This window comes from Typopeltis vanoorti, chromosome 15, assembly GCF_054136105.1.
Source record: "Typopeltis vanoorti isolate ZY-2024b chromosome 15, IOZ_Tvanoo_1.0, whole genome shotgun sequence".
In the NCBI taxonomy this organism is placed as follows: Eukaryota; Metazoa; Arthropoda; class Arachnida; order Uropygi; family Thelyphonidae; genus Typopeltis; species Typopeltis vanoorti.
Genome location: NC_143563.1, coordinates 81,568,607 through 81,584,137, shown reverse-complemented (window position 1 = coordinate 81,584,137; position 15,531 = coordinate 81,568,607). Strand labels below are relative to the sequence as shown.

Sequence of the window (15,531 nt, the reverse complement as noted above, 5' to 3'; positions counted from 1 at the left end):
AAAGCTGAATACAGTTTCTCAGATCTCATATCTGAATGAGAAACTCAGACACTCATTAAAAGATTTAATGACAGCTATGGGCCCAGAAGGATATTGCACTGCATGCTAATGCCAGAAGTATCAGGAATAAAAATTAGGAGGTTGGGGATTCTGGTTAACCTGAATTGGCCAAAAATTAGAGGATAAATGGGAGGTGTGTAGGATATTAATGAGACTTGGTTGATGGAGGAAGATACTTAACAAGGAGAAAATGTAGCAGAGAATGATTTCCAGAAAGGATACAGAGAACAGGATGGAAGGAGGAGTAATGCTAATCATATCAGAACTGACCAGTCAAAATGAGGGTTCATCAGGAAAGCAGAGTTTAGGAAAGCGGTTCACTTGTGTGAAATAAGCCAACACAAAATAGGCTATAGGTTGTTGTTAATAAGTTCAGGAAAGGGTAAGGGGACAAAAAGATGTTTCAATTAATATAAAACTCCATAGCTGGTGATTATGACAGCTTAGCTTCATAGGCAGCTTGAAGCAATACCATGACATGAGAAAATGCAAGAGAAGAATGTTACCTGTGCATGTGAAATTAATGTGGAAGTGACAGAAACAAAAGAAATAGCTGCATTATTGAGTGATCACCTTGCAAGTTGTGTCATACAGGTGGAGATAAAGCAATATGACTGAGACAGGGATAAATATGAGAATACAGTGAAATGAACTGGAAATGTTTAGAATATTAATTAATCCAATGTGAATATGGCTCTGGGACTGGATAGGATAGCAGCTCGTGTGTGTAACAGGAAAAATATGAAGGAGAAATGGTAACACTAACCAGGCTGTTTGAGTCTCAGTACTGACAGAATTCATGCAAATGGAATGAGGGCAAGATAATCTTGTCACAAAAAGAAACAGGCATCAAGACAGATACAGAAAATTATCACCAGTTAGAATCTTAGTAATGGCAGTTAAGATATTGATAAAATTGGTTAGGTGCAAAATCAGTAATGGATAGATAGCAATGATACTCTACAGGGAAACAGCATAGCTTAATGAAGTGAGATCTTGTCTTAGTAATTGACTCTTTTTTTCAATAAAGTGACAACTGAGCTGGACAAGCAAAAATGGCTGCATTAGACTTTGAAAGGACATTTGACAGGATACCATATGGAACCGTATTACATAAGATGGAGCAAATGGAATGAACATGAAGGTAGTGACATGAATGAGAGTGGCTGACAGACATTAGAGAGTAGTATATGGTGGAGATGAATCAAACAGATGGCAGGTGCTGTTCAATTAGTATGTACAATAATGATACTGAGAATGACTTGAAGGGGAATATCCAATTTGTTTGCTGATGATGGTAAACTGAGGGGAGCAACAGTAAAGTTAATAAATATGATATAGAGGTCCTGCAGGATGATCTGAATAGAATGACAGTGTCAACAAATGATAATGGCTATCAGTTTAGAGTAGCAAAGTGTAAAGAACTTTGGACTAACGATATCACAAGCTGGGTACTGTGAGATAAGACTGCATTGTAGGAAATGATGAGCTGGAGATATGGGAATGATGGTGAACAAGTAACTGAAGTAGATATCAAAATATTCAAAAGATCACTAAGATGTTAAGAAATGCATTAACAGGTATTAGAAAGCTACTATTCATCTTTATATGGATTTGATATGACCACATTTGGAATTTCTGTACAGATTTGGTAAGTGGTGAAAAGTTTGAGGTGAGCAACCAGAGAGAGAGAGAGAGAGAAACATAAGTTACTAAAAGGATTTTATAGAATAGATGCTAAAGAAATTTTTCAATACATAACTGAACAGGAGGGGAAAAAAGGAGTCACTCCTGGAGGTGTGAAGTAAAATGAATGAGCAGAATGAAATGCTGGAGGGTATTGTGTATGCAATGTAGACAAACTAAAGGAGAGGTATAATAGGCATTGTGATTAGTGTGGGTCTTCTAAATAAGTCACAGTTATGGAGCAGCCCATGTAATAAAATAACAAAATGGAATATCATGCAGAGCAAATAGCTTGAACTTAAGTCATAATTCAGCATTTAAAACTGAAAGATGTGAAGGAAGAATGCAACGTCAAATGAAATGCAAGGCAAAGGTACATACTATCTATGTATATACGGATCACATTATGATAAGTGGCATTAAACCCTGTATAAAAACTGGAGATGTTAAACTCAGCTCTTTAATTCATGCAGATGTCACACTTCTAAATAAACCAAATACAAGTCTTCATACTAAACTACTAAACTTTTACTTTAACTGCTGTAACAAATTTGGTATGAAAATCAACAATAAAAAATACCATGAATATAGTGTAGAGATACAAAAAAAAAAAACATCAACAGCTTTGTCAATAGTTAGCTTATAAAACAAGAAAACATTTCAGCTATTTGAGCACAATTTTTATTGAAGTTTATAAGTTAAATATGGAAACAGATAACAGAATAAGCAAAACTGATAGGGCAGGAAACATTATCTAGAATTAGAAAAAACTAAGAATTATACAAGACAGGTTTAAATCGATTATAATTTCTGGATCTGAATAGGTCAGAAATGAAATCTGGTTGTTGTTTGAAATTACAGCTGGGGAAACTAAGACTATAAGAACATCTTTTTAAGGATTTTTTCAGAGAGTGAGTTAGTCAACCTCATATGGAAGTAGCAGAGTTTTCCCTTTCAGAAACTAGTTTTTCATCCTGCAAAAAGATACAAACTGACCAGAACAACAAATGCAATTTACAGACATAACACACTGGTCTTATAGCCAGTGTATTACGTTTGTAAATACAATGCCACGCTGTAAACACAACTGTACATACTATGCAATCATAAATTTCATTTGCTCTTCTGGTCTGTATGCCTTTTCATTCTGGTGTGAATAAAAAATTGGTTTCCGGGAGGGGTAAACTGTGCTGCCTCCATATGAAAAAAAAAAAAAATTAAAAAGAAAGCTTTTTTGCATCCTAGACAGTTAGAATTTAGGTGTTTCCATCAGAAATAAAACAGCCGATTGAAAACAAGAGACAGATAACAGATTTGAGAGTTCTGAGGTAAAATCAGGGGAGTGAAGAGATGACATCAATGCATTAAAAAGGAAGTTATTAGAAAGGAATTTGGCATCAAATTAAACTTGCCAAGAAATCACATTCTTGTTTAATCTTTTATCCAAACTTACTTAAGCAAAAGGTTTGCACACGAAGTATCTTAATGACTAAGCTACTTGTATTTAAAGGCTGATGACTTCACATCAATTGCCTTAGTATCCCATAATGCAAAGCATACATCCTTTTGGGCATGTATAATGCTATGCATTATGGAAAGGGCCATTAGCTCTATAGGGGCCAACACCACTATAAAATTTGATGTCATTAGCCTACAATAACATATAAACAGAGCTAATCTAAGGTAGTATTGATCACTTTAACAAAAGAAGAGAGAGGAGAAAGTTATTCAAAGGATGTCAGAATGGAAAATAAAAGATCCAAAGGGATACCTAGATCTGTATGATTGGTGTAGCTTGTACAGGGTGTCCTAAAATTCACGCAAGAAGTAATTTTGATAGAAAACACAGGTTTTTAATTAAAAATTGTAATTTCTTATTGATTCATAAAGTATACAGTATAGGGTTATGCATGGAATAGCATATTGGGTAAATGGCCTCCACGGCTTTGCTGGCACATATGCACTCTTTTGTCGAAATTTTCCATGACTGTTTTGCATAAATGTGGCTGAATTTCGTTGATACAGCGCTCAATTTCCTCCTTCAAGGCGTGGGTGGTCGTGGGCTTGTTGGCATAAAACTTAGCCTTCAAAAAATCCCAAAGAAAAAAGTCCAACGGCGTTAAGTCACATGATCTGGGAGGCCAATTCTGATCACTAAAACGGGAAATTACACGACCAGGAAACGACTCATGCAGTAATTGAATTGTTTCTTGGGCTGTGTGGCATGTGGCACCGTCTTGTTGAAACCACATGTCGTCCACATCCATATCTTGCAATTTAGGCACAAAAAACTGGATTATCATGTTGCAATAGCAAGCACACCATTAACTGTTATTGCCTTACCAGCCGCATTTTCAAAGAAGAATGGACCAATGATGCCTCCAGTCCAAAATCCGCACCAAACAGTGACACGTTGTGGATGCATTTGTTTCTCAACAATCACTCGTGGATTTTCTGAACCCCAAATGCGACAATTTTGTCGATTAACGAAGCCATCAAGATGAAAATGAGCCTCATCGCTGAAGATGATTTTGTTCAAAAAATAAGCATCCACTTGTTGTTGTTCCATAATCCATTCAACGAACTCTCTTCACTCGCTATGCGTGGTCAGTAGGCTTCAGTTCTTGAGTCAATTGAACTTTGTAAGCATAAAGATGCAAATCTTTCGTGAGAATACGCTGTAGAGAGCGTCTCAAAATGCCCAATTCAAGACCACAGTGCCGAATTGATGTTCCTGGACTCTCAGCAACACTCTCACAAACTGCTTCGATGTTTTCTGCTGAACGACTTGTTGAAGGACGGCCAGAGTGTATAAGATCACTAATTGATCCAGTTTCCTTGAATTTTTTTAATTAATCTTTTCACAGTTGATGAAGTTAAATCACTATTCCGACCATATTTTGTACGAAAATTGCAAACTGTAGCTGCCAAACCTTCATTATTTTTAAAATATTGCTCAATAATGAAAATGCGTTGTTCTTTCGTGTAGCGCTCCATTTTTAATAACCATGAACTGTCAGCTGTCAAGCTGTCTTTTTTTTTCTCGTTGGCAACACTTTACCGCACAAATGGCGCTAAATTTAAATCTTGCGTGAATTTTGAGAAACCCTTTAGAAGTCAGTAATAGTAGCACCTTAGAATAATGATATGAGATTTTAACAATATTGGAGACCTGAAAAATAAAAGAATTATTTCATGAAGAAAAAGTGCTGATAGTAATAACATAATAACTGTAAACTTAATTACGTAGTACTACCATAGTATCCTTAATGGTATTTAACAGGAAATGATAATCTCACTATTTTCTAAATGTTCCTCATACAAAATTTATTCTTTCAGAATGTATTTTAATCATATATATTACTTCTTTTATATCTAAATATTTCTGGATACATTTCTGTCTCTCTCTTTATGCGTGCATGCACGCATGTGTCATCATTAAAAATTGGTTCAATATACTGCTTCTCTGTATTGTTCTGTTTTGATATGCATGCTTATGCATATCAGATATAAATTTAGCACTCTGTTTCTCTATTTAGTCTACAATGCATTTGGCATTCCTTAAACTGTAAATCTAAATGCTTTTTTTAAGCTACCTTTGTATATTTTAATCAAAATTTTTCAGAATCATTTTTGTTGTTTTTCTCCTTATATATTTGAATTTAGGACTTTTAAATATTGCTGGTTGCTACTTCAACTTCAGAAAGGAATCAGTTTGGCTAAGGTCTCTGTTTACAGAAACAGTATTAAAAAGAAATTCTGTTATCTGCTTTCAATTTTGAGCAAATCAGAACATGAGAGGAAGTGTGAAGGTATGATAGTAGAGCCAAGAAAAAGAAGAGAAAAATAATTGCAACTGGCATGATAACTAAAATGTGTAGGAAGAGAGGACCTGAGTTTGCTGATGTGGATAAATTTGAAGGTAGAAGAGAGCTGTTTGCAACAGATGGCCTGCATCTAAGTGAGCGCAGTAGTGTGAAACTGGGCAGATTGTTGATGAGAAAAAGCGAGCAAGTAGCCAATCAGGAAACTAGATAGTGGGACTGTAAGTGTAAATACCAAAACTACTGTGAGATAAAGGAACAAAGGAGGACATGATAGAAATGCATGGATGGCCTCAGTAGAACCAATAGTCAAATTACTTGAATGACAGGAAATTGTGGGAAAGAAAGGGGACCCAGTGGAAAGCTACAGTACTTATACACTAATGCAAAGAGTATTAGGAATAAGGGTACAGAGTTTGCAGCCTTCATACAGTCATCAATGATTTGTCTACCCACAAATCATTGATGTCAGCAAGACGTTAACAGAAGATGATGTGCTCACAGGAATAGAATGTGATGATTATAGCATTTTTTGAAAAGACAGAAAAGATAAGAGGTGGAGTATTATTGATTATTTCAAAACAGTTATGTCCTCTCAATGTGGAATCTGAAGAAACCAATTTGGTTTGAGGTTAGTGCAAATTATAGATATTTAGTGGATGTTGCTACATGCCAGGAAATGCAGAGGAAGATAATTCTGAAATGTTTAGACAGATGAAACTGGTGAGTGACAGGAAGGTGATAATAATGGTGATGAATGTGATGATTTTAACTATGGAAGAATTGACTGGAAGCAAGAAATATGTGTGAGTAAGGATATCGTACTTTTTCAACTACTCAGGAACAATCATCTTATACAGCATTGTAGTTAAAGGTGCAACTCGAGCGTTAGATTTAATAATATCATCTCATACAGTGATAACAAAGGACGTCACCAAAGTACCATCAAGTGAGAAGTGTGATCATGTGGTTTTGACATGGGGAGCGGCTAGCCAGGTACGAGCTTCATTCAGCAAGAGATATAATGTGGAATTACAAAGCAAAGGACTATAATAAATTAAGGAAACAGATTGGTTATGTGTAGTGACTGGATCAGTTGAAAAGGAGAGAAATCAGTGGTGCCTGGAATTTGGTCCAGAATCAACTAATTATGGCAATGTTAGATTGCATTCCTAAAGTTCAGAGTAGAAGAGAAATGAATGAATCATGGAATTATGCAGGAACATCTGAGAAAGAATATTATGGAAGAGATAAAAAGAGAATGCCCATCAACAGCATAATGGGTATACAGTGTAAGCTAGGAACGGTGACAAGTGTAGTAAGGAAAGAAATATTGGCACATGAAAAGAGATTGGCTGAAGCACTAAAACAAAACTCTGGAGAATTCTATAGTTATGTTGCTAGTAGGAGAAAGAGTTAATATGGAAGACTGACTTTAATTGCTAGAGATGGGACACATCACATGTGCTAATGAAATAGAGGAAATGTTCAATGAGCATTTCGTTAGTGTATTTCATATAGTGAGGCTAATAGTAATGTTGAAATGCAATAGGAAGGCGGGCAGAAAACTGAGCATTCAAGAATAAGAAGTGTTTAGAATATTAAGTAACCTCATCATCATCATCAAATTCCTGACATGTACCCTCAAGGGGTGTACAGGATATGATAGTACTTCATATTAAGTAACCTTGATGTTAATAATACTGTGAGACTGGATGAGATATTGCCATCTATATTATGGGAATGTGCAAAAAAAAGCCAGCAGTGCCCTTGATTTGATTGTTTAACAGGAGTTTGACAAGAGAAATAGTCCCAGAAGTGGAAAGAAGGAAAAATAGTGCCACTGCATAAGGGAGAATCTGATTCAATAGTGTTGAACTAGCCAGTATGTATATCAAGTGAAGCTATTAGAGAGGCTAGTTAGAGACAAAATACAAACCTGGATGGATGAGAATGGAAAGCTTTTGAGAGAGCAGAATGGATTTATTAAGAATGGGAGGTCATGCTTTAATAACTTGGTTACATTTTATAATAGGGTGAATAGCACAATGGATGAAGGAGATGCTTATACAGTAATTTATTTGGATCTTGCTAATGCATTTGATTGAGTACCATGTGATAAACTACTGTTGAAGTAGATGGATAATCATTTGGTAGCTCAGTTACAAGGCTCATTGACTAACAGGAGCCAGCAAGTTGTATATGGAGGTCCAGAATCCCAAAAAAAAGGAAGGTGACAAGTGGGGTAACACATGAAGTTCCTCCAATCTAGCAAACCTCATTCCATCTTCTCTAGCCAAAGTGCATAACTTGATACTTAGCAACATTGAAATGGCATCCCCATTCTTCACCCTGAAACATCAACCAATTTAAATCCTTGTAAAAACAAGATATCAGAACTTGACAGGATGTGGAGAAAGAAAGAGATCTGAGCATCTTGGTGGATAAGGAACACATCATGAAAGCTACAAGGGTTACAACTGCTAAAATGTGAAGAATGCTGGATAAGGAGATGATGGTTCCGCTCTATAAGGTGCTAATTAGGCTTCATTTGAATTTCTGTGCACAGATGTGGTCACCTGGCTATGTCGGTGATAGGGAAACATTGAGTAAGAAGACAGACTGAGAGAATGTAATCTTCAGAGCTTGGTAGACAGGAGGAGGGGCAATATGAGTGAGACATATAAGCTGGTGAGAGGAGCCTACCAAATAGATACAGAGGAATTATTGCATGAGATAATGGGTGACACATGAACACGCAGTCATCCCTGGAAACTGTGCAAAGGTCATGTGAATAAAGAGGTGAAAAAGAGATTTTTTGCTTGGAAGGTGGTGAAAAAGTGGAATGCATTGCCAGAGTGAGTGCTCCAACACTGAATGTGTTCAAAGCAAGGCAAGATAGTTATTGTGGTCTGAGTGTTTGACCTTCCACGATGAGTCTTCAAGCACCATGGAGGCTTGGAAGTAACACTACTACTATTATCCTCTATCTTTTGTACTCTTTCATGATAACTTTTGGCTAAGTTGAGCTATTATCCTCTATCTTTTGTACTCTTTCATGATAACTTTTGGCTAAGTTGAGCTAACCAATGCCAAAAACTCCTTGCATTTATTTCAAAAATTTCTAGCATTAGTACAGATAAAATGCAATACAGATAAAGTACAGTAGGCTACACAACCTCTTTTACACTTTGTGTTGTGTAGCCTACTAAAGTTAACAACCTGGGATACTATATTTGGCACTACATCATGTGATCACTCTCCCACTCGTTAACCTCTAGGTTACCTGGATCTGTGTTGGCCTGTTATCCCCCTAAACATCTGTTTCCCTGACTCTGCACTTCTGAACTCTCACTGAACAACACCTTCTCAAGACTTCTGACTCCAAATGCAAGCCATCCACTTTATATAAATCCTTCCTTCCATTAAACTCACCCACACATCTACAAACTACACACCATTCTTCCTGTACAATCTGTGCACTGACTCATTCATGATCACAGCTCTTCATCTCTGCTCACTTCTATCACAGCATGGCAACAGACAACTTTTACTTTCTTACTCTCATTTTTTGCATGTACTAGCAACTGCTTCATATCTTCTTGCATATCACACTTGTCACCTGCTAAATCATTTATATACCAGCCAAAATAAACATCTCTTTCACCATCACTTTCTGCATGCTTACAGAATCACCAACATCCTCAATCCTGGCTCCAAGAAAACACGATTTCGTCATGCTTTCTTCAAGCACTCCACTTATCAATGAATCACCACACAAAGTTTGATCCTTATTTGCATGTGTTCACTCTTTCATACTCTGCTTTCTCTCATCTTGCATCTCCCCTTCTTTCACTTCTGTGTCATACCATCTGCAAGGCACTTCTCCAATCAATCAATCTCATATTTTGTTCTGTGGAGAACTCCACGTAAGCACATTAGATTTTCCATTACCATCTTATCATTCTCCTCATTTTCCACTATTACATTCTTACAGTCACTCATACTAATTGTAACATCAACCTCATCAATTGCATTTTCACACATTTTGCCTTTTAATTCATCATTATTCCTACTCTCTTTACACTTCTTAGGATTCACTCTCAAAATATTTAAAATAAACACTGCTCTCCAGTTTCATTCTCCCTTCCATAAGTCTCTTTTTCTACAATGTGCATACATTTCATGCACAGTGTAGTAAACAAAATTCACGCACGTTGAAATGTCCTGCATTGGTGCATGACGTACAATACAGCATATAATATAATAAAACAAAAATAAAAGCTTTCAAAAACCACAAAATTAAGCACACTACCCTTACATGTAAACACTCATAAATATAATAATGAAAAAAGAATGGGTTAATTCGCTAAATACTTTCAAAAAGAACTAATCTTTTGGTTCAACACATGTAGCACCTTTTGCCCTCTAGTAGAGAAGTGACAATAAAATTCTAGGGGTTTGAAAAGCTCTGCTCTCTGAACCTTGTCATGCATTTTACAGATCAACAAAACTTCAATATGGATCTTTTTTTCATAATTCCATGATTTTTATAAACTACTTTTTTTTTTCTTTAAACACGAAAGCAATCTAGGTCTTAGATACATTGTCTTCCTTTTTTTCCATCAGTCATATAACCCTGAAATTTCCATCAGGGCTGCATTGAATGCAGCTCCAGCGGTGAGTATACTAGCCAGTACTACTTGCTAGTATACTCAATGCTGGAGCTGCATTCAGTGCAGCTCTGCAGTCCTTATGGACAAGCCACCACTGTTTCACATTAATTAACACATAAATTAAATATGAGGTTACACTGAACTTCACGATAATCTTGTAAGTGGACGGCAAGCAACAGGTGTAATCTATGTCTCACCAAGGGAAAGAATAATAATAATTCTATAATGAACAAATTAGGCTTTCTATGCTTTATGAGGATTATCATGGAAGTCTGATAATGGTATATCATGCTTCTATGACTTTAAGTGAAAACAAAAATAACAAGGTAAGTAACTATGTAACCTGTCCTTTAATTCTCACTTTCTCTGTTGACAGCATTTTCAAGTATGAGATGACATGTGCATGACCATCAGGCCACCCCCCCAACCCCAAAAAAAGTGCAGATAGTTGCTCTATTCTACATTAGCTGACAGTCAGCTGTTGAGCTTAGTGGGTTAATGGAGCGAGTTAAGAATCTGCTAGAATAGCAAACTGGTACAGTCAACTCTCACTCTAATAGACAAGCTTAGGTGTTGAACATTATTCATAACTTATTTTAATGGTATTACAACACCAAACCAACTAAATTATAAAAAAAAATATGTTTATTAACTGGCTTATATTTCACTGGATTTCACACCAGCATCTTCAGAGCACATTACAGTTAACACATAAACAAACAACGTGTAAGTGAAACAATAAACAATTCAAATTGTGACAGACAAAAGATTGCAAGTCCTAATTTGGAACCCTCTATGTTGTAAAAAAAGAAGTATTACAGCTATATAGGAGTTGATCTTAAGAATTTTACATTATTTTTAGTGTCAGCTATGCCTATTAAGCATTCTCCTAACCTGGACAAGTATGATTGCATTAATTTGCCAAAAATTTGGGAGACTGTTATCTTAAGATCAACGCCTATATAGCAGTAATGCTTCTTTTTTTACATTACAGGGAGCCAAATTAGAACTTTAGTTCTTTTGTTCATCACAATTTGAACTGTTTCACTTACTCATTGTTACATGATAATTATAACATGCTCTGAAGATGCTGGTTTGAAATCCAGCAAAACATAAGATAGTTAATGAACATCTTTTTATAATTTAGTTGGTTTGGTGTTATAATACTGTTAAAATAAGTTATGAGTCAACTCTCATTATAACAAACTTGTAAGTTCTGCAGGAATAGTTTATTATAATGTCTATTATTGTTGCTGCTGTCTGAAATTATAGCCAAAGTAATTAAGAGGCTAGTGCATTATGTATGTTAATTGCATGTGTTCTTCTGGCTGGTTGGTCTGCTCTGTAGGATGAATAACCTAGGTTTATGAGAATGGCTTAGAACTAGTAAAGGAGAAATACAATGACTATTTCAGAATGTCTGAAATAGTTCATGACCTCTTTTTAAACTTTTTAACTGAATTATTTACATGCAGGAAAAAACCACAGCGAAAACACTTATCAAAACTTACGTGCGAGAAAAATCCACCTGGACCGAATGATCAATAACTAAAGCTGCTGGACACAATGGATTTATTTTTTCAGGATTACCACCTAACGACTTCACGGCATCTCTCATAGCAGCAAAGTCCACGACTGCTGGTACACCACTGTAAGTTATTATAAGGTTATTTCGAAGTTAAAATACCAAAATGGCTAGTTTTAAATTTATAATCAACATAAATCTTGTTATAAATAAACATTTTCGATCAAACAATTCCTTCATGCTGATGACCTTATGTATTTCTCATTTCAAAATAAAATTAATACAATAATACAAAATTAATGCAATAACTTGTAATTTAGATACAAAGCATACGTTTTCATGTGCACAGTATTACATCATTCAGAAGAGTATTTGAAACATGAATATAATTGTTAGCTATCAGAATCTGAATTACAGTAAATAGTTCATGTCCTTTAATCTCCCACTTTCAAAAATCAATACACCATTTTAGCTTGACTTCCATTCTCACTGGTCTCAGAAAATGCTTTTAAAATGAAAATATTCTACAAAGAACAGGAAATAGGAAAAAAAAAAAATAGATTTTTCCTTTGTTCCACATAATTTCATCAGGAAACAAGCTTGCTAAAAGAATGATACAATAAATTAAATCATTAATTTAATTTTTTTAAAATTAAAGAAATAATGCACTAATCACCCTAAGTTTCTATAACAATAACCTACAAGAGCAAACTACTATAAACCATTTTTCATGTAGTTCTGAAACTAGTTATATCTATTCTGCAGTTTATATTATATGAATATGTCCTGACTGAGTCAAAGTTTGTTTGGCCTTAACCGCAGAAGAGAGAACTGCTATTACTTTTATTATGCTTTTTAGCTAGCTAAGCTGGTTTAACTTAGGGGGAAGGGATGACCCTACTGCATAATCACCTTTAAAATGCTTACCTTTTTCTTTTCTTTTTTTATTATGTCAGAATGATACATACTTAGATTCCTTTAGGGAATTATAATTAAATGACACTACTAATGTTTATAATAATCAAAATGCAAATATTTCTTGGGGACTCACATTGGTGAGTATAGGCATAGCAAACCCAAGATGTCCAAGCTATACCAGATCTTACTTCCTACAATATACACTTGGTATATTATATCTGCAGATTGTTCTTCCACTCTTCTTTCCTCTACTCTTACTCCTCTCCATCCCCAGTGCTATTAGAGCAATTTGAGGAAGGGGGGGGGGGGACTCTTTCCTTTCAAACTGTAGTTTCCACTACCTACTAAAAAGCAGCCCTAAAGTGGCAGCCCCAACACTAGGATAACTACTGCCATGCAAGTAACCTGACATAGGGAAATAAAGATTACTTTTAAGTCTCAAAGAAATCTAAACCTGATGGAAAACATGAGAAAATACCTCAAGTTGGAAAAGAAACTTTGGAAAAGGAAAAATGTGGTGAAATATGCCATATAGAACATTAAAAACATAGCACATAAAGAAGAGCAATCAGATAAAATTTAAAATTAAGAAAACACAAAAATCAGTTCTTACAGAAACAAAAAAAAGAAACAAACTATTATATCATATATAGTGGAGTGCATAAACAAGTATGTGCAAAAGCTAGCATAGTATTACATCATTCGGATAATCAGTTAAAGTCGAAATAACCTATTATATATACAGGGATGGAAAATATGAAGTGTGTGATCGAAATAAAATAAAGCAAATTTAACTGGTGGAATGTATGCCTCCTGAAAAAGGAAAAGAAAGGAAGAGAATGACTTTTGAAAACAGTTACAAGCAGTGGCAAATTCTCCATGCTTGCTACGCAAGCTCATTAATTGAAAAGAAGTACTATTTATTTGTTAATAAATGCATGCATTTATAAGCATTCCATTTAGGCTTTTATTTTTGTAGATAGAAGACGTCTTAAGCTTGCGCAGCAATAATCGAGCTTTGCATTGTGTATCGAAGCCGATGCTTGCTCATCTAGTCAAAGCTACCTTGGCTTGCTCAGTTGTAGGAGCTTACAGGTCCTCGCAGCAGCACTGTGATTTCATGTGCCCGCATAGCCACTTCACGTCATCTCACTCTGTTGCTTAAACCACAGGCCATACGCAGTCAACATAGCTCTAACCAGTGAGCTACAGCAGTCTTTACAAGTGTGCATGTTGCTTGGAAAAATTAAGTCACAACCAACCTTTTATGACAATGTTATTGACCAGTTCATAAAGAAGAACCGTAGGGTAGAATTTGTATTCAAGTATCTAAATTGAAAAATACAGAATATCATTTGTAAAATAAATGTTGTATTTGTATGATTAAATGTACATAAATTTCTAAATATATAGTTTTAAATGGTCAGTACAGGTAACCCTCGTATAACACGGTACTGCATGTGGTCTACAAATTGTAGTAACCCTTGTTCAACGTGGTACTTATACAATGCGGTTTTGACAAAAACACAGTCTAGAAACTGTAGTAACCCTTTATCTTTTCATATATTTTTTACCGCACGACTTAAAAATCGAATTTTATCTTCATTAAATTTGTGTCTGCCCGTATCATGCAGGTAGTTATAAGTAGTGAATTTATATTAGAAGAAACACCCTTTAGCAAGCATGTACATCAATTGTATACTACCGTGTTTATTGTTGAAAATGGTCTTCGTTTTCTGCCAGGAAAGCGCATTCAAAATCATAAGTGTGTTTCAAGCTGAGCACTTTATTTTCTGGTGAGTTACATACATAATTAATATGTAATGCTCTTTTATGTAAAAAAATTATTTTTATAGTAATGGCCACAAATTGCATTGAAAGGGAAAAAAATGAATATTGAAAAGAAAATTCATCTTGAAGAAAATTCTCTCCAAGAAAAAAATTAAAATCATGGATCAGTTGAAAAATGGAGAAAAACCAGTTGTTGTAAGGACTTTGAATTTAAATGAATCAACAATTCAAACAATCAAACACAATGAACATAAAATCTGAGAAAGTGTTTATTGCTGGGTCAAAGTGCAAAGCTCATTGCTCGTGTATGCAATTTTCTAAGAGAAAAATGAAGAAATCTCTAATAATTTGGAAAGAAGATGCACGCAAAAGAAAATTCCTTTGGATGGAAATCTTATTAAACAAAAAACTTTCAAAGTTTATAAACATTTATAATGCAGACCAAGTGTTCAATGCTGATGAATCCAGGTTACAGTGGAAAAAAATGCGACAAAGAAATGAGCTGACCACATCACATAGGGGAGATCCACGAACCCGACTGGGTTGTTTACGTTCGAGACAGTGAGAAGTGAGACGCCTCATACCAGTGTCAGTACGGTGCACGCTCCGTGTGGCTGTGAATGCGAGAGGTAAGCGTGATATCATTTATTACACTTACCTCTCGAGAGGTAAGTGTAATAAATGCTATCACGCTTACCTCTCGCATTCACAGCCACAGTGATAGCATTTATTCTGCTATGTATGATTCTACTGTTCATGAACTAGCTCATGCACAGCACTAGTTCACCTGAAAAAAAAAGACAATTATAAGTTTGACTCTTGACAAGAGGAACTTTTTCCAAGCCTTTCTTTTGCCAAGTTAGATGATCTCTGACATGAGCAAGTAGAGTTCCCTCCCCACGAGAAGCACTGGCTTTTTTTACCTTGCATCTCAGTGTCTGTCTCTCTCTCTCTCTCTCCCCCCTTCCAAAAAAAAAAAAAAAAAGCCTCAGTTCATTAATAGCTTGTGATCACAAATTAGTGAATAAAAAGTTAGTTAGGACTAAAAGAC

The 15,531-nt window shown here is 35.4% G+C and overlaps 1 protein-coding gene across 4 annotated transcripts in view; it reads right to left on the bottom strand.

The window, feature by feature from the left end:
* The window catches only part of LOC150098931 (cytoplasmic aconitate hydratase-like), a 373,379-nt gene that overhangs the window by 320,426 nt on the left and 37,422 nt on the right, over nt 1-15,531 (bottom strand). For all 4 annotated transcript variants that reach the window (XM_090405009.1, XM_090405006.1, XM_090405010.1 and 1 more), the window contains exon 4: nt 11,758-11,895. In XM_090405009.1, the coding sequence (XP_090261135.1) occupies nt 11,758-11,895 (138 nt within the window). The remainder of the gene's footprint in view (nt 1-11,757; nt 11,896-15,531) is intronic.